Genomic DNA, 17,700 nt, shown 5'->3' with positions numbered 1-17,700 from the left:
TTTAGTTCCTCATTTCTTCCCAACAGCACTCACTGGGATCTTGGGGCTGGCCAAAGCATCTCACCCTCCAGAAGCCCACCTCTAGTCCCCTCTGTCACTTCCAGAGCTCAACATGTGAGGCTCTAGCACAGTTACTCATGTAACTTACAGTATCTCCCAGTGCTGCAGGTACAACGGCAGGCTCCAGGTCAGGAGGACCAGTCCTACTACCACATGCGCCCAGGAGCCAAGGAGGGAGAATCTGTTAGGGTCACTTGGAAGGTGGCCATGTGGAGACTGAAAAGGGGGGGAATTTCCCTAGTCTGGACAAGTTGGATTATCCCCTGATGAGCCTGTTTTTCTAATGGCAACTTATAGCTGCTGCTGAAGAATAACCTGGGGAGCCCAGCTCAGGGGGATGGACCCCAGCCTGATAGATGCTCAGCGCCAAAAGCCTTCATGACATGATGTGGCCTCCTCTCTTTCGGGGGCTGTCCCTCCAGCTGAAGAGTCACAGAGAGGGCTCGGCTGTCCAAAGCGGCCCCACAATGCTCACCTCATACTTGTTAGGTGCGATGAAGTTTAAGGTCTCATCAGGGTCATAGAGGATGGAGAATGCCAACTCCAACACCTCCTGAAGGAGAAAAAGTTTCAGTTATGTGTAGTGGGACGGCCTGGGCTCTGCGACTTTGGCCACATTCCTTGTCACCTGGCACCATTGCTGAATGTGCTGATTGAGATGTGGTATCATCAGGCCTCATGGCACATGCACGAGGGTGGCTGGAGACAAGGCACAGTGGGAACGAGTGGTAACTCACCCACCCGCCTGGGTCACACCTAAGATGTGGATGCTTTAAACATTGGAGAAAAGTCCTTTCTCAACACTCAAAACCTCTGAATGTCAGAGTCCATGACTGTAGATTACCTTTGGTACATGTGTTGGTGATTAGACTCAAAATCTTAACAGTTTAGAAGCCACCACAACAATAATAAAATGTGGCCAAAAATGAGAGAATTTAAGCATCAACAACATAACTGTAATGGCTTGGAACAAATGTCATTTGCTTCAACCCATGAGTTCATAGAAATGCTAAACAAAACAAAACACATACACAAAATTAATCACTGTTGGATGATACCAGAGAACCAACTCACTGTTTTAAAAGTAGGTACTTTTAGAGGTGCCTGTGTGGCTCAATCGGTTAAGTATCTGACTTCAGATCGGGTCATGATCCCAGGGTTCTGGGATTGAGCCCTACACTGGGCTTCCTGCTCGGCAGGGAGTCTGCATCTCTCTCTCCCTCCCCACCTTGGCTAGTGCTCTCTCTGCACAGTCTCTCTCAAATAAAATCTTAAAAAAAAAAAAAAAAAAAAAGAAGAAGTAGGTACTTTTATAAAAGGAAAGAATCAAGCACATATTCTCCTTTCTTCAATAAACTGGACCACTGGGAAGCCAAGAGTAGATGATAGTAAGTTTCTCTTTAGAGAAGTAGTTCAGCACATAAATGAAAAGAAATGACCGCATTAGAACACCACTAGTTTGCAAATCTTAATTTACTAGTGGACAAGGCACTTAGCATCAACAGTCTGCTAACTTTGCAAAAAGAGAGGCAATCACACCTCAATCATGTGTCTCTTGATAGAATATAATGCCACTTAGGAAGTCATCCTGCTCCCCCCAAGCCCCCAAAAGGGGGTCAAACTTGAACTGAGCCTCCCCCTAGATTTCTCCAACAACATACAGATCTGGGACAGAGGAACAAGGTGATCTATACCATGGAGAGACAATCAGCACATTTCAGACCTGGAGAAACTACCAAATAAGCAACCTGATTTCTTCAACTAATAAACTGCCAAGAGGAAAACAAAGATGGAAAAGAGAGAGGGGAACTAAAGACTAATCACAGTGTGCATGCCCTATTTGGCTGCAAACAAAATAGGTATGAGTATGCACGTGTGTGTGTGTACACATTAAACATTTACATATTTTTATGAAGAGAAACTATATGTTACTTATAAGACAATACAAACATGCGTGCAACATTTGATATGAAGTGACTTTTTAAGTTTCTTTTTAGGCGTAATAATGGTATTGTGATTATGTGACGAGTCCTTATGATTTACAAATACATTCTAAATAGTTAAGAGGAAATGATATCATACTGGAGGTTTTCTTTGCAGTAATAATAAGTAGATGGGCAGGATCTGGTGGGCTGGTGGGTGTCGGTTGTTGGGGCTGGGTGATGCATATGTGGGGGTTCTGTTTCTGTGTATGTTCAAAATGGTTCTTAGTAAGACTTGCAGTAAGACTTGTTCTGTCTGTTTCTGTGTATGTTCAAAATGGTTCTTAGTAAGACTTGCAGGAATAATTGAGAAGGAGAGAGTGGGGGCAGGAGAACATGCACTTAAACTGCAGCCACCACCGACTGAACTCTCTAAGCGTCACAGTAACAGTGACTCCGGCATGCCTGCTGCTCTACTCACCTTATTCTGTTTCAGAGCGCTCTTTTCTTTCATGTGGGGGCAGTCCTTCCCAGTGACGATGGCCTTAATGTCTGCAACAGGAACTGGTAAATTAAAGCAATTAGTTTCTGGAAGATCCATGCTGTACGTGGGTCTTTGCACCAGTGCTGAAGAGAAGCCCCAGCGCCTGAGGGAAGCCCCAGTGCCCAGACCAGAAGGCTGTATCAGCTCAGGGAGAGTGGCCTGTGCTCTTTCCTCCTCCATGGTCCCTTCCCAGAGGCCATGGCCTGCTGGGCTGGGTAAATCTAACTGGGGGTCGGTTCAGGGCTGTGGGATTGATTCCCCAAGGATGGGGGCCCTCAGACGCTCATATTACTTCCATGGCACAGTGATGAAGACGACAACGCTGCCAGAGCAAACAGCTGTGCTTACTACCTGCCAGTCCCTGTCCTAAGTGACTCATTTAATCCTCTTACAAAGGAAATGTGCCTATTATTCCCATTTTGCACAAGACACCAAGGCAGAGGTTGCCATTAATTAGAGTGAATGGCAAAGCTAGGATTTGAATACAGTCAGTCTGGCTTCAGAGCTCCTGCTTATACCACTGCCTTTTGATATCATCTTGTAGCACCCTTGACAATCTGCAAACCCCATTCCCATCAGTGATTCCACTGAACTCTCCAAGTGGCCCTGTGAAGTAGGCCAGATGAGGAGACAGGTCCAGAGAGACATGTGGCCCAAGACCAGATAATCAGTTTGAAACAGCCAGGACTACAACACTGTTCTGGTGACCTCGAGTCCAGCTACTATGACGCGTCAACAGAGAAATGAACCTACTTTTCTCCTGCAGGGATTCAAATGTCACCTCCCCTTGAGGGTTGTCATCCAAGTCCCCATAGTGCAGGACCTTGTGGTTCAGTGCCAAGCGGCAGTACCAGAAACGTTCTGGAACACAAGGGTAGACAAGCAGGTGACCAAGGACAGTTCTGGGAGACGCCTAGGCACAGGAAGGGCAAAAGGATGACTTGTTCCCTGCCTGCTCCCTCCCCAGTGTGCTGACTTTGAGCAGTCAGGACCAGCCTGACAGCCTAGGCCCCCTCACCTTGCCTTCGGCGGTTCCCAATCTTCCGGAAGCTGCTGCCCTCACAGAGCCGGTTCAGGCGCTGCTGCTTGATCAGTTCCAGGATCTCAGGCTGGATCTTCTCCCTTAGCTCCCTGGGTGGACGCACAAAGGAGCAAAGGGAGGTCAGGGGACGGCAGAGGTGGCGATGCCTCCCCGCAAGTCCACCTGGCAGCACTTACACAATTGGCGGGGACTGGAAGTCATCCTGACTCATCCGCTCGGACTGGCGCAGCCGCAGGATCTCTGAGTAGCTCAGGCTCCTAAGTTTGCTCTTGAACTGATCCAAAGAGCTGGGTTTGGAGGGCAAAGCTCGAGTGATCTGCTCTCGGACCACTTGCATGACCTGAAAAGGAAGAGAGTGGCTGCCTCAGCCCCACTGCTGAGGGCCAGGCAGGTTCCAGGCAGCATGGGCTCAGATCCTGACCCCATCTCTTAACTGTGGGTACTTGGTAAGTATCACAGATGACTACCACATGGAGGGCCAGGACCTGTGTCTCATGCCAGTCCACAAAACCTCATCTGTGCTTGCACACAGTGGTACTTCGTAGGCCACAGCTGTTACTGTGAGGCTTAGCCTCCTGTCCTCTACAGAAGACAGGCAGGGTAGGTACTGGCTCCATTGGGGAAGTGAGGGGCCCAGGGCACCAGGGGCGGCAGGCATACCCCTGCTCCAAGGCTGCAGAGGGAGCCACGGTTCTCTAGTACCCCATCCTGTGACCCAGGGCTGCTGACCAAGCTCAGGTGGTCCCCTGGTGCCAGCCAGCAGTCATAGACTGTCACATGATGGCCTGAGCCCATGGGCGTCGGAGCCCCGAGCCACTGACCTTGTTGAAGTCCTCCGCTGTCGCCCGCATCTCCTTCCAGGTCTTGTTCAGCAGCTGGATGCAGATCCCAAAGAGCTCCTCAAATGCCCGGTCATGGGTAAAGAACATCGGGTGGTAGTCATTTCGGCCCTCATTTGCTATGAAAGAAGAGAAGCAAGAGGGTGAAACTGGGCACTCGCCTGCAGACCTAGGTCCTGTGCCCCCAAGTTCCAAGGCAAGGTCAGGGTGAATGAAGAGTGTGGGATGGGCCTTTCTCTATTTCCTGAGCTTTCTTCTCTTGGTCTGGCTCTGCCCTCTCTCAGCTCAGCTTGCCTGGCCCATGGGAGCACATGGTCAGGGGCGTAGCTCCTGAACATGTTAAATGACCCGTTCAAAGCAGCAGCCGTGATTCCCATAAACAAGGATAAGATGGGATCACAGCTCACCCAGTGATTAGCAAAACAAAGCACAATAGCTGTCCAGTCCCACTGACCCTTGACTTCATAACCTCAAGTATCCCTAGGCTCCTATTATGGAACGGGTGCAAGAAGAGGGGGGTGGCTCGGACTTACGCAGTTCCCCAACCTGCAGGATTTCACAGAGCATTTTGGTGAGCTCGATGGCGCTGCGGCCAAAGGGGCACTCATGTTTGTCCTCTCGGCTGCTGTTCTCCAGGACGATCTGTTGGGGAGGAAGGCCGGGGGATTAGGGAGGCAGATGTGGCAGCAGGGCTGAGCCAGTTGGCCCCCAGTCTTTACCCGGATGTAGGTGTCTTGATGGACTTTGGCCAAGTACAGCATGTTGTCCAAGGCCAGCATTCCAGGAGGGGTCTGGGTAAAGTCCATTGCTGGGTTGATATGGTTCTGGGGAAATAAAGAAATCGGATTTGAGACTTGGTAGCCTCCAGTGTACAGCACCAACCTGAGGGGAAGCCCTACTGCCCTCCTCTCCATGCCACTAGCTCTTGTGTCCCAGAGCCTAGCATACTGTGCACCAAGTAGGGAGGTCCATCCTCAAGCTGTATCTTATCACAAGATATTCACTTCTACTTTTCAGAGAACCTTGCTGCTCTTGTGAGAGCTCCTCTCTTTCCCTATGTGACTGACCTCCTGGTTCCTCCAATAGATGGGAGTCATCCCAGAGGGCCCAATGCTGAGCAGAAACGTGTGACCTGCCAGTGCCAAGGCAAACCGAGTGCCAGGGCACCCCTCCCCCAGCTTCTTAGTGTCATCTATTCCAGGGCCACCATTATGTGGTAGGGAGGGTTCTCAGGGCTCTATGTGGAGGCCCTCCGACCTTCTGTCAGGGGGGAAAGCCCACCAAGATTCATACTTTGGGAAACTTACAGTAAATCCCAGCATTTTGTAGTCCTTGGTATACATGGCTTTTCGCTTCTCAGTACCGCTCCCAGGGACGTTGCTTGGGTCAGACTCTGCATCAAATGCGATCCTTCTCAGTTCAAATATGATGTCTCTTTGAGCCTGAGAAGTGAAACAGATAGTCAGCAGGTAAATCAGCTAACCCAGGGAGGCAAGAAAAAGAAAGAGCAGGTTGGGCTTTTGGAGGCAGGACTCTGGCCCTGATCAATCTCTGAGAAGGCATCACATCTGCCTTAGCAGGACAGAGGTGGGCTTGGTCCAAAGAGTCACTCAGCAGGAACAGAGGGCAGGGAGGCTGAGCCAGGTTCCCCAGGGCAACACATACCATATCTGCCGACATAATCAAGCACAATCCCTGAACACAGCAGGCGTTCAATGCATAGCCTAGCGGTGGAATGCATCACATCAAATGGCATATAATTTAAGTCAGGAATGCTCTGTCCTGCTGAACACCTACCTGGTCATTGGGGTCCATCTTAGTCATCATCCTTTCTTCCAGAAGGTTAAAGGTCAGGACTTGCAGGACATACAGCTGATGGGCCATCTCAGTTTTGATTGGGCGGTTCCCTCGGATCACATGCTGGAAAAAGCAAAGGCAGGGGACAGAGGGCGGAACTGATTTTCTTCTCCTGAAGACTCACAGCCATGCTGGTGAAAAAGAAAGTATGCTGGGCAAGGAACAGGGTTTTCCTCCCACACACGGAACTTCAAGACTTCGAGTTCTAGGAGGGATGGAGCATGAAAGGACTTGATTCAGGCTGAGATGACTCACTGCAGGCCCCAAGGGCACAGGACCTTTTTCAGCACTCCCCTGAGCAGAGGAAGTGGAACCAGGGGGCAGAGGCTGTATCTGGCCACAGAGAAGATGGTAGCTACCCTGCTAAGATGATGATGTAGGGCTTGGCAGCTGGACCGTCCTCCAGGTGGATACTCACTCCAAGAAACACAGTGTGTGTGTGGAGGACTCTGCTTTGCCTTCCCTTAGAAATATACAATGTTGTGGATGCCCTCACCAAGTAGAGGCTTCAGGACAGGCTACTTTTTTGAAATGGCATGGAGATAACTACACAAAGGAAGGCAGCTAATGCTCCTGGTCCAGCTCCCGAGGCTCCTCTGTCACCTTCTCCCCTATCACTCCATGCATGCTCCCCTCCCTGCGTCCTGTATTCTATCCTGTCCCCTCTTTCCATGACCCCACCATACCCTCTCAACTCAGTGCCTCTGATGCCCACCCCATTTCAGGCTCTATCCTCTGCCCTCATGCCCCACCCCCATCTTTTTTCTTGCATGCTACCTCTCTCCCTCTGTCCCTCCGGTTGATCAATGCACCTGGCGACGTTCTCGCTTCCTATTGTCCCGTTCTCACTTCCACAATGGCAGCTCTTCCTGGCTTGCTCCTTTGTATTTCTTGCTTTTTCCTGTCCTAACCACCATCTTGAATCCTGTTGTTCTTGCTTTCTTCTCACCCAAATGAGACTCTTGCCCAGTTTTACACACACACCACCTTCGTGTCCTTCATGTTCTCTCAGTCTAGTGCTATATCTCTGGAGCTGTGCTGCCCAATACGGCAACCACTCGCTATATATGGCTGAATGTTTTTCTGTTAGTTAGAATTAATTTAAGTTAAAAATGCAGGTCTGTGGTCACACTAGTCACATTTTAAGTTCAATAGGTGTATGTGGTCAGTGGGTACCACCCAATGATACAGTAGATAGAAGATTTTTCCATTGTCATAGAAAGTTCTACTGGATAGCACTGCTCTAGAACTCCATAACTCTACAGAGTTTTCCCTGGCTCGAGATTGATGTCTTTGGACCTGTGTAGTCTGATTTGGTAGCCACACTTTAAATGTGGGTAGTCCAAACTGAGATGTGCTGCAAATGTCAAATGTACACCAGATCTCAGAGCCTTAGTGTGAAAAAAGAGAATGTAAAATACGTCATTAACAATTTTTTATGTTGATCACACATTGAAATCATAGTATTTGGGATATAGTGGGTTAAATTAAATACATTATCGAATCTGATTTCCTATATTCCCTTTTTAATGTTGGTACTATTGTCATTTAAAATTAAATAAGTGGCTTGTAATGTATTTCCACTTGATGGCACTGCTCTAGACTAGACTTCTCCCTGACCTGTGACTCCAGAATGTTCCTCGTTTCTCTAGATCTGCACAGCTCAATAAGGCAGGCAGCCACAAGCCACATGTGGGTATTTTAACTGAAATTTTAAAAAATGACAAATTTAGCTCCCTGTCACACTACACACATTTCAGGTGCTTAGTAGCCATATATGGGTAGTGACCACCATTCTGGACAGCACCTTCATGCTACAGAAGGTTCTACAGATGGTGCTGCTCCTAACCTCTCACTAGGGTGTGTGCGCTCAGGCCCTCACCTCCTCCAAGTGGTGGAATGTCTGCAGAATGTTTGCAGCTCTTTCTAGCTTCCTGCTCTTGGCTCAGTGTAGGTGCTCATTCGCATCCCAAGGGGAGTCCTCTGTTCCTCCTCCCCCAACCTGAGCAAGCCACCCCACCCCCAGCCTCAGTGCAGGGTCTCCTAGGCCCCCTCCTTACCTCATTTGGCCTCCCTCTAAGCCCCTTCCTTTCTCTGTGTCCCCTCCCTCTGCTGCTCCTGATTTTTCCCTGCCCTACCCTACCCTACCCAACCCAGCTCTCTTGTCTTCCTTCCTCCTTTCTTCTCTCCATAATTTTGAAAACCACTTTGAGAAGAGGTTAAAGTTAATGTGATATGGTTTTCGTTCACTTTAATCCACTTTTCTCAAACTTAGAAACATGATAGTAGGAAGGTAATCACTCTGCCAGTAATGGCTTCCAGGAGTACAGCTCCAGTCTGAGGAGTCATGGTTTCAGAGCTTTTACCTCAAGTCCTGTTTGACTGCCGAGCAATTCAAGGCCTACACTCTTGGGCTTGACTCCGTGAACTCCTGGGACTTCAGTGAGCATGCATTAACCATTTCAGTCCTGAGTCCTGACCTTGAATTGTCTTTTCTAGTAGAATCTTCACTTGTTCCAAGGTTTGTCCAGAAATGAGCTGAACTAATCCCATTGAGGTAAATAATAAGCCTCAAAAATGCATTCAATTTCCCTCAGAAGGGTACCTTCCCTCCCATACATGCAGAGGGTGGCACCTAAGACAGCTGCTCAGGTATGTGGACTAGCATGCATGGGGCCTGTGTGCTCTGTATCCCTCGGAGGCAGCAGGCTGGAGAGTCTGCTCAGGTCCCTCCTGCCTGACGGAGAGTGGGGCTCTGACTAGGGATATGGCCAGCAGGCAGGAGCTGGCTCTACAAGGTGAAGTGGGGGCTCTGTGTGTTCAGAGTAGCCCATCACTTGACTCTGCAAGTGCTCAGAGCGCCCTTCTTGAATTCTATCACTTTTGTATCCTGTTCACAGTAAAGTAACTGCTGATGTGAGCGGGGTGCTTACCCAGGGCCAGGCACCCTGCTAAGCGCCGTATATATATGAGCTCCTTCAGGCCTCCCATCCAGATGAGCAAATCAAAGCAAATCGAAGTTAAGTGAATTGCTCAAGATCAAAGATTGGTTAATGGCAGAGTGGAGGCTGGTGACTCTGAAGTTCATGCTCAGAATTATCAAGCTTTTCACACCTGACTTCTCATTTCTTTTCTTTTTTTTTTTTTTGAGACATCTTTTTTTTTTTTTAATTTATTCATGAGAGATAGAGAGAGACAGAGAGAGAAAGAGAGAGAGAGAAAGCAGAGACACAGGCAGAGGGAGAAGCAGGTTCCATGCAGGGAGCCCAACGTGGGACTTGTTCCAGGTCTCCAGGATCACACCCTGGACTGAAGGTGGCGCTAAACCGCTGAGCTACCTACCGGGGCTGCCCTGACTTCTCATTTTATTCCTTTCACTGTGGTCTCCTGGTTTTTCCCTTGGTTTTGACAACTGATAGAACGGCCCCCTTTTTCCCCCAGATCCTCGGCTCTCTTCTTCAGCTTTTCCCACCCAAAGCCGGCTCTTTCCCACCCACATCCCTGTGTGGGGACAGGGAGTCAGCCCTTTCCAGATGCCTCCCTCCTCGCCACCTCCCATCTACTTTCCTCCCTCATACACACCCAGGAAACACGCACACCTGCTAGTGTGAGGTTTCTAAATGCCAATCTGGTTATGTCACCATCCTGATTAAACCCCCCCTACTGCACTTGGGAAAAAGACTAAGGCCTTACTTGATCTGCTCTTTGCTGCTCTCCAGCCTCCAGCCAGGCACGCACTGGCTCCCTGCCTCACCCTCCACCCCACTGCATACTCCTTCTAGGTCTGCAGAGGGAGCCTCAGCCTCACTTGCCCTCATTCCTCTAGAGGCTTCTTGACACCTCCTTCAAGGCAGGTCATGCTCCTCCTCCAGAAATCCCCCAGACCGTGAAGCTCTATGGAACCACTGACCACACAGAGATCTGGCCCCATCCCACTGGACTAGATCTTCAAGAGCAAACGCACTGTCTTAGCCCTCCACTAGTGTCCCACTCAGGTCTGACTGGTGTTAGCTGAATGAATTACTTTCCTCTTCTGTGCCTGTTTTAACACATTCCTTTTGGATAAAAAATGTTGGGAGTTGCAGGGCAACAAACAGTACAGCTGGCTGGCCTTAGTACCTCCTCAGAGACTGCAATTCCTGGTGGGCCAGCCTCCTGGAGACAGCTCTGCTTACAGAGGACTACAAGAAAAAGCTTTCCAGCTTACCAAGAGTTTATTAGCACCTATCGGTAGGTTCCTTTTGAGTGCCCTCCCCACTCAACGGTAATTTTAATAATAATAATACAACTACAGTAACAGTAATAATTGCTCTCACTAGTGACAAAATACAGCTTTGTTCTGGGGACTTACATTCAGGATTATGGACCGAAGGTGCTTCTGTGCAAATGCATTGGCCATATCCTGTTGAGAAAAACAAGCAAATGTAAGGCAAGGTGGTAGGCATCCAGCTGTGACAGCTGTCAAGTGAAAAGTGATATCAGGGCTCTGGGGCTTTTTCTCTTAAATGTTTTCTCCTTTCAAATGGAAAGTGGGCAAATGGAAAAAAAAATCCAAAGACCACCAAACCTATTGTATACTCAGAAAAATTCCCTCATGCTTTTTTCTGGGAGTGCAAATCCACTCAAACAGGGTGACCCTCCCCAATGGCACAATCACCACATCATTTCCAAAGAGCAACAAAGACTGCTTCAGGACGAGACACTTGTGTCACAAGGATGCTGGGCAATGGACAATGTATACGGAGCACAGAGCAGCATGACGGTTCCCATGTACTGTTCCAGGTAGACACCCACCACCAAGGCTGGAAGGCACGCCTCCAACCCAAGGCGAGGGCTTTGGCCCCCTTCCCCCACCCCCGGCGCCACAACAGCTGGCAGAGTCAGGGGCGCAGATGCTCTGAAACAGTAAGTAGTCCTTGATTCACTTCTGATTCTGGTTTGGAGAATAGAATGTTGGTGCTTTTGGGTAATTTCTCAGAATAGGGCCATCTTTTTTATTATATTTTGTTCAGATTCTGACAGTAACACTATTTATTTAGCACACTCAGGAAATAAAGTATCCTACATAAATGAGTCTTCCAGGGAGCGAAGCTTCAAGGGTCCTTTCAGGACCTTATTTTGACCGGCCTTACGCATATTCTCTAAAAATATACTATAGACATTTATTTTTGAAGGGACTACAATGATTATAACTTCATCACTGCCAAGGACTCGGCTTCAGCAGAAGAGCGGTGTGCTATGACACTCTGCAGCCCCGAGGAGCTCTGAGATGTGAGGTTATTTTTCCCTAAACAGAATGGTCCCAAGGTTGCTGTGCTTTTAATCTTTCTGACAGCTTTTCATAATTCTTCTGTCTCTTCCTTCCAATCTCGGCCATTGCTTCTTACCACGTTAATTAGTATGACTTCACTTTCTAAACTGCTGCCTTAATTTAATTTTATGGATAATTCTAAATCAATGGGCCTGAGGGAGCTGTCACACCTCTCCTGTGGAGCAGTATCTGTGAGCACTCTCATTTTTCTCAGAGCTAAAAGGCCCTTCCCTCTCACTTCTGCATTTCTAGCCATATTCCAAGTGGCTGACACTACTGGGAACATTAAGTTTTACTTTGCATCCCCTGAGCACACACTGGCTGGCAGAGGAGGAAGGTGGCCTAGAAACTCCTTTGGTAGCTATAGGAAGTCGGCTTGAGATTAAATCTTGCTGTGGACAACTCACAAAGTGGGTTGTATTGGGTAATTGACATTCGTCTACTGCTAGAATATAATGGCCTTAGACCAAAAGCTTCTCTGGGTGCTGGGGGAAAGCATTCACCCTCTTCATAGCCTCATAAAGCCAACCTCTAAAGCTCCTTCTAACCAAGAAACAAGCATGCAAATTCCCTTCTGACAACCATTTAAACTTTTTCAAATTCCTATGGTTGTAGTACGCATCCGAAGCAACATGGATTTATTTTTACTCTTTGCCGTACCAAGCTGGGAGAAGATGCATCCGTCCTATTACCGAGATGAAAGTCTCAGGCTACTTCTGAATCTGACTCCCCTGGCTGAACCACAAACTTACCTAAAGGCAGGTTACAAAGGAAAGACTGGGCAGATTCCCTGGGGCAGGCATCCCCTTAATCCTAGAAGTCCTAGCCGGAGATGCTGATCTCCAGCACTTCCCTGAGCACTCTGATGTTTACAGCACACAACCTTTCCCTGGGTCTTGGAGTTCCATGAACACCTAGATCAGAGCATGAGATTCTCGCCCAGCTCTGACCTCCCCACCTGGAAGAGAGCTGGGGCCCTTTCCACACGGCGGTGCTACTTACAGTGACAGGCAGGTCTAGAGGGTTAAGGTGCTTGTCCTGCCGGCAGAAAGCAAAAAGCACAGAGAGAAGCAGATGGAAGAATGAGCTTTCAGCTGATGTTCAAAACAGGACTGGGAAGGGAGAGATTAACAGAACAAAGCCATCCAAGAAAGACAAGGACAGACAGAACCATAGATGCTGCTGGCCCTCCCCCTGGAACCCACCAAGAGCTTGGTTCATGATCCCACATGAATTCCAACTTACAGAGCCCATGGCATTGACAGAAAACTTAAAAGTCTTTCTTCTATACACCACTTGGGCTTTTAACAGAGATATCCAGATTGTCATAGGTGGACGGGCCCTTAGAGATCATTTCCTCTGGCCCTTTCATTTATAGAAAGAGAAACAGAGACCCGAGAGGTTCAAGCACCTGCCCAGCAAGGAAAAGCACTTAGCCTGTGGGCCCTGGGCTCAGGTCAGTGGTCATTCTTCCGCCCGGCTGATTCCTGATTTCCTCATTTGTAAAACAGAGTTCTTATTTTCCCTTGTGACATCCCTGTGAAGCACACTGGGCATATGTTGCTGCTCCCATGGTACAGGTGAGGGAATCGGGCTTTGGAGAAGCAGAGCTGTTTGTATCGTGTCACACAGCTAATGGACAGGGGAAGAAAGCAGCTTAGAATCTGGGCCAGAGGGTCTTTATCCATGAAACTTCATGCCAAGTCCCCACACACTTGCTTCCTTAAGTCAAGATCTCATTTGTGCTGGTTTCCTTGGACTCAACAGTGATGCCTAGAGGACCTCCTTCTCCCTTCTTGATCCTCTAGCCTGGGTCGGCTGCTAAGACCCAACTGGGCTTGTCATCTAGTTGCATATACAAGGTCTTTTTGGAAGGCAGCCACCCCTGCTTGTTTACCTATTGTCTGAGGCTATTTTGGCCGTAATGACAAACTTAAACAACTGCCACACAGACCATAAGCCCACAGAGCAAAAAATATTTACTCTCAAGCCCTTTGGAGGAAAAAGTTTTTGCAGGCCCCCGCTTGGGCCTAAGACCCACTGATTACCCCTTCTAGATCTTCCCCAAGTCTTCCTTAGTAAGGCCACTCTGAGGGCCCTTGACACAGAGGGATGAGAGGAAGGACTCTTGAGGCAATGGCTGTATGTCTGCTGTCTGCACAACAGAGGGGAGGGTGGGTGGGAGACAATTCTTCTTCTGGAAGAGCCCAGATGAAAAGCTTGAAAAGGCAGCCACAGACCTGTCGCTTGTCCTCGGGAGCCTTCAGGAAAAGCGCGTTAATCAGTGCAATGGCGTAGGTCTGAATCTCCTGGTTGGAGCTGTGCCAGTGGAGAAAGAAGGCAGAAGGAGATTAGAGGACTGACCAGCAAGAGGACACTTAGGGGGGTTTACAACAGTTGCTCGAAGATGGTAATCAACTAATGATCCAGGGTGAAGTCTCCAAAGCCTGAAAAGTGGGCAACTCCACTAATAACAATTTATCCAAAGACAGTAATCAGAGAGCTGGGTAAGATGTATTGGCAAAGCATTTCATTCAAGTACGGTTAAAAAAAGAAAGAAAGAAAGAATGGTAAACAATCCAAATGTCCATAGTCACAACTCTGTTTATATACATTAAAGTCCTAAATCATCATTAAAAATCACATACAGAGATCCCTGGGTGGCACAGTGGTTTGGCGCCTGCCTTTGGCCCAGGGCGCGATCCTGGAGACCCGGGATCGAATCCCACGTCGGGCTCCTGGTGCCTGGAGTCTGCTTCTCCCTCTGCCTATGTCTCTGCTTCTCTCTCTCTCTGTGTGACTATCATAAATAAATAAAAATTAAAAAAAAATCACATACAGAGTAGAGGTTCTTCTTCCTGGATTCAGAGATGGTGTAGAGTGTCTGTAAACCCTAGAAATGGTGCAGAAATTATTCTGTGCAGTTGGTTGACTATGTGTTATTTTCTCCAAGGAGGTGAGAGTCTAGAACTGTTACTGGATTTTCAAAGGCATATGGGATGTAAAAGATTTAGAACTACCCTTTTAGAAGAATCTTTATTTTTTTGAAAAATATTTTATTTATTCATTTGAGAGAGAGAGAGAGAAAGCACAAGCAGAGGGAGGGGCAGAGGGAGAGAGAGAGGGACAAACAGGCTCCCCACTGAGCAGAGAGCCCAATGTAAGGCTTGATCCCAATACCCTGGGATCATGACCTGAGCACATGCCTGAACAAGTGAGCCACCCAGGTGCCCTGAGAAGAATATTATACATGGGAAAGGTTCAAGCCATTATACATGGTTTAATATTCCATTAAACAAAACAAAACAAAACAAGGTACACAGAGTATGTATAGTAAACTCTCAGTTCTGTTAAAAACATGCAGAGAGGGATCCCTGGGTGGCGCAGCGGTTTGGCGCCTGCCTTTGGCCCAGGGCACGATCCTGGGGACCCGGGATCGAATCCCATGTTGGGCTCCCAGTGCATGGAGCCTGCTTCTCCCTCTGCCTATGTCTCTGCCTCTCTCTCTCACTGTGTGCCTATCATAAATAAAAATAAAAAAATAAAAAAAAAAAACATGCAGAGAAAAAAAAAACATGCAGAGAAAAAACAACTAGCAGGGCAGTCAATTTAATGTGAACAGTGGTTGTGTCTGGAGGTAGGGAAATGGGCAAAGGGTTTACTCTTTGCTTTTCTATACCTTCAAAGTCTTCAACTATAAACTTATTTCATTTTAAAACAAATTAACTACAACCATTCTCTGGAATCTTATAACCCTGGCACTTGGCAAGATGCTTCTACCTGCCACACTGGGGGTACACACGGTGGCTTTCTTTTTAGATGGGCCAGTTGACGTCCTGGTCAGGTGGGAAGTGTCCTGGGGGGGAGGGGGTGTCTCATGGAAGGCACTAAGTGTCCCAGCCCAAATAGGAGAGGCCAGAATTTCTAGTAACAGCTACAGGTTGAAAATATTCACAGACCGACCCCTGAGAAAAGCCATGCTCCTCTATCATCCTTGGGGACGCAACTGGGTCATTCCTAATTCAGAAACAAAGAAACAGAGGGGTAAGTCTGCCGTCAGGAAAATCAGAACTCTCCATCTGGAGTTTATAATGTTCCCTTCACTTCAAACAATCTTTTTAGCTTTGGGGTATGAAAACAGAGACTGAAGAATTCCTTAGAAGTGACAAGGAGAAATCAGAGCTGCAAATTGTGCTTTCTTTTTACTTGGATTAGTTGTGCGAGGGGGAGGTATGGGTTGGGAGCAGAGTTGAGTGAAGACAAGGCTGCTATAAACAAGCAAAGCTGGGAGCTGTGGCTTCCCTGGGAACTGACAGGGCATTCTGTTGGCACCTGTCCATGTCCGAAATGCTAAAAGGGAGCAAGAGTCAGAAAGGAATCAACAGTATTACCATGTTGTCTTGGGGGTCCAGCCCCCTTAAATTGTATAGAAGGGTTAAAGTGAAGTGAAGAAAATGGAGAGGAGGGGAACAGTGCTCCAAAGGGTTCATCTGTTTTCTGGTTTTCCTGTCTGATAAAACGTTTTAAGATGTGATAAGCTTCTTAGTTGTTTTTTTTTGTGTGTGTGTGTGTTTTTTTTTTTTTTTTTTTTTTTTTTACAAATAGGTCCTACATAGAGCTCAATGCCAGGCTTGAGCTCACGACCCTAAGATCAAGACCTGAGCAGAGATCAAGAGTCAGACGCTTAATGGACTGAGCTACCCAGGTGCCCTTGTGTTCAGCTTCTTAGAAAACAAACAAAAGCAAAGAACTCTTGAATTGTATACATATCCTGTACTGGCCATGATGCAAGATCTGTTATCTCCTTTGATCCTCACAAGTCTGAGTGGTGGAGAGGATTAACCCCAGTCTAGAGATGAGGAAACCAAGACCAGAGAGACCAGATAACTTGCTAAAGGCAGAGACGTGGTTAGCATGCAAGAGAGCTGCGATCTGAATGGATAGCCTGAACTCATACCCTATACAATATTTCTTGCTACCCCCAACAGCATACCGTTTGTCTGCTAAACGTTCATACAACAAATACTAATTGATTTCTAGTTAAATCAAGGCAGGGGACCCAAAAATGATTGGTTGCTCCTCCCAGAGAGTTCAAAATTTTAAATGGGAGACGAGTAATAAAAATAGAGAATTTTATATAATTATTACAGGTACATACAGAGACTATTTGGCCCGTAGAGGAGAGAGCATCTAATTGTGTGTGGTGTATGGTAGTGCAGGAAGGCTGGGAGAACTCTGCTTCATCCTGAGGGACAAAGAGAGCCATGAAGATTTTAGCGAGAGCATGACACGATTGGGTCCAGGTCATGGGAGCGTCCTGGCACTAGTGTGGAAGTAGTGATGAATGAGTGAGCAAGCAGACCGGTGGCATGGAACACAAGCAAAGGAGATGTACTGGAAATAAGAGGCGAGAAGGGAGGCTGGGGCAGGGTGTCTTACTCACACCTGGAGGTGAGAGATGAGCTGTCCTACGGTGATTTCCTCGGCAATCTTCTGGTACAGGCTCTGGCTGTTCAAGACCATGCTCTCCAGGATAGCCAGGGACCTCTGAAGGATTGACACGTCCACCATGGGCTGGCTCACGTACCCTGCAATCTACAGCCAGCAAAGGCCAGATCAGTCAGGAAGCCCAGGGCCTGAGAGCACTGGGCGACTTGGGTTTCTGATATCAGCTCACGAAGGGTTCCTCCAGGTGTGCTGCCTACATGGGGGCAGCTATCCCCATGAAGTCAGTGGTACCTGGTGTAGGGCCACCCTGGCCAGTGTGCCAGGGTTTCCCAAGGCATGGACAACTCAATTTCAAACGACAGCATCCAGTCAACTGTGTTTCCTCAAAATCTAAAGGTTTAATCCTTTGTTTTCAAAATAAAGGTTTGAAAAAGCTGAGTGTAGAAAGCAGAGGATCTTACTGAAACTGGGGTCTCCGTTTTTTTTTTTTCCTTGAGTCTCCTTTTATCTCGACGTACCCTTCTCCTGTCACATGTTCTGTCCCTACATGCACACAGGACAGCAGAGACTTGAGGAGGGGGGACAGGAAAACCTCAAAGTCTTGTGATCTAGTAATTCCCCATTATTCTCAACCCCCATTATAATGTCCCCGACACATGGTCATTTCACTTTTGTCT

At 47.8% G+C, this 17,700-nt stretch overlaps 1 protein-coding gene across 2 annotated transcripts in view; it reads right to left on the bottom strand.

The window, feature by feature from the left end:
• The window catches only part of ELMO2 (engulfment and cell motility 2), a 39,141-nt gene that overhangs the window by 2,189 nt on the left and 19,252 nt on the right, over window positions 1-17,700 (bottom strand). The window contains exons 8-21 of one of the 2 annotated variants that reach the window (XM_041732996.1): window positions 17,019-17,170; window positions 13,816-13,894; window positions 12,578-12,613; window positions 10,616-10,666; window positions 6,205-6,327; window positions 5,715-5,849; window positions 5,127-5,231; window positions 4,941-5,049; window positions 4,390-4,526; window positions 3,745-3,908; window positions 3,545-3,657; window positions 3,280-3,387; window positions 2,464-2,546; window positions 536-613 (exon numbers count right to left, since the gene is read on the bottom strand). In XM_041732996.1, coding sequence (XP_041588930.1) covers window positions 536-613; window positions 2,464-2,546; window positions 3,280-3,387; window positions 3,545-3,657; window positions 3,745-3,908; window positions 4,390-4,526; window positions 4,941-5,049; window positions 5,127-5,231; window positions 5,715-5,849; window positions 6,205-6,327; window positions 10,616-10,666; window positions 12,578-12,613; window positions 13,816-13,894; window positions 17,019-17,170 — 1,473 coding nt within the window. The remainder of the gene's footprint in view (window positions 1-535; window positions 614-2,463; window positions 2,547-3,279; window positions 3,388-3,544; window positions 3,658-3,744; window positions 3,909-4,389; window positions 4,527-4,940; window positions 5,050-5,126; window positions 5,232-5,714; window positions 5,850-6,204; window positions 6,328-10,615; window positions 10,667-12,577; window positions 12,614-13,815; window positions 13,895-17,018; window positions 17,171-17,700) is intronic. The other variant, XM_041732997.1, reaches the window with a different exon arrangement.

The sequence above is a fragment of the Vulpes lagopus genome, chromosome 18 (genome assembly GCF_018345385.1).
Source record: "Vulpes lagopus strain Blue_001 chromosome 18, ASM1834538v1, whole genome shotgun sequence".
Lineage (NCBI taxonomy): Eukaryota > Metazoa > Chordata > Mammalia > Carnivora > Canidae > Vulpes > Vulpes lagopus.
This window is presented reverse-complemented; position numbering and strand designations above follow the sequence as displayed.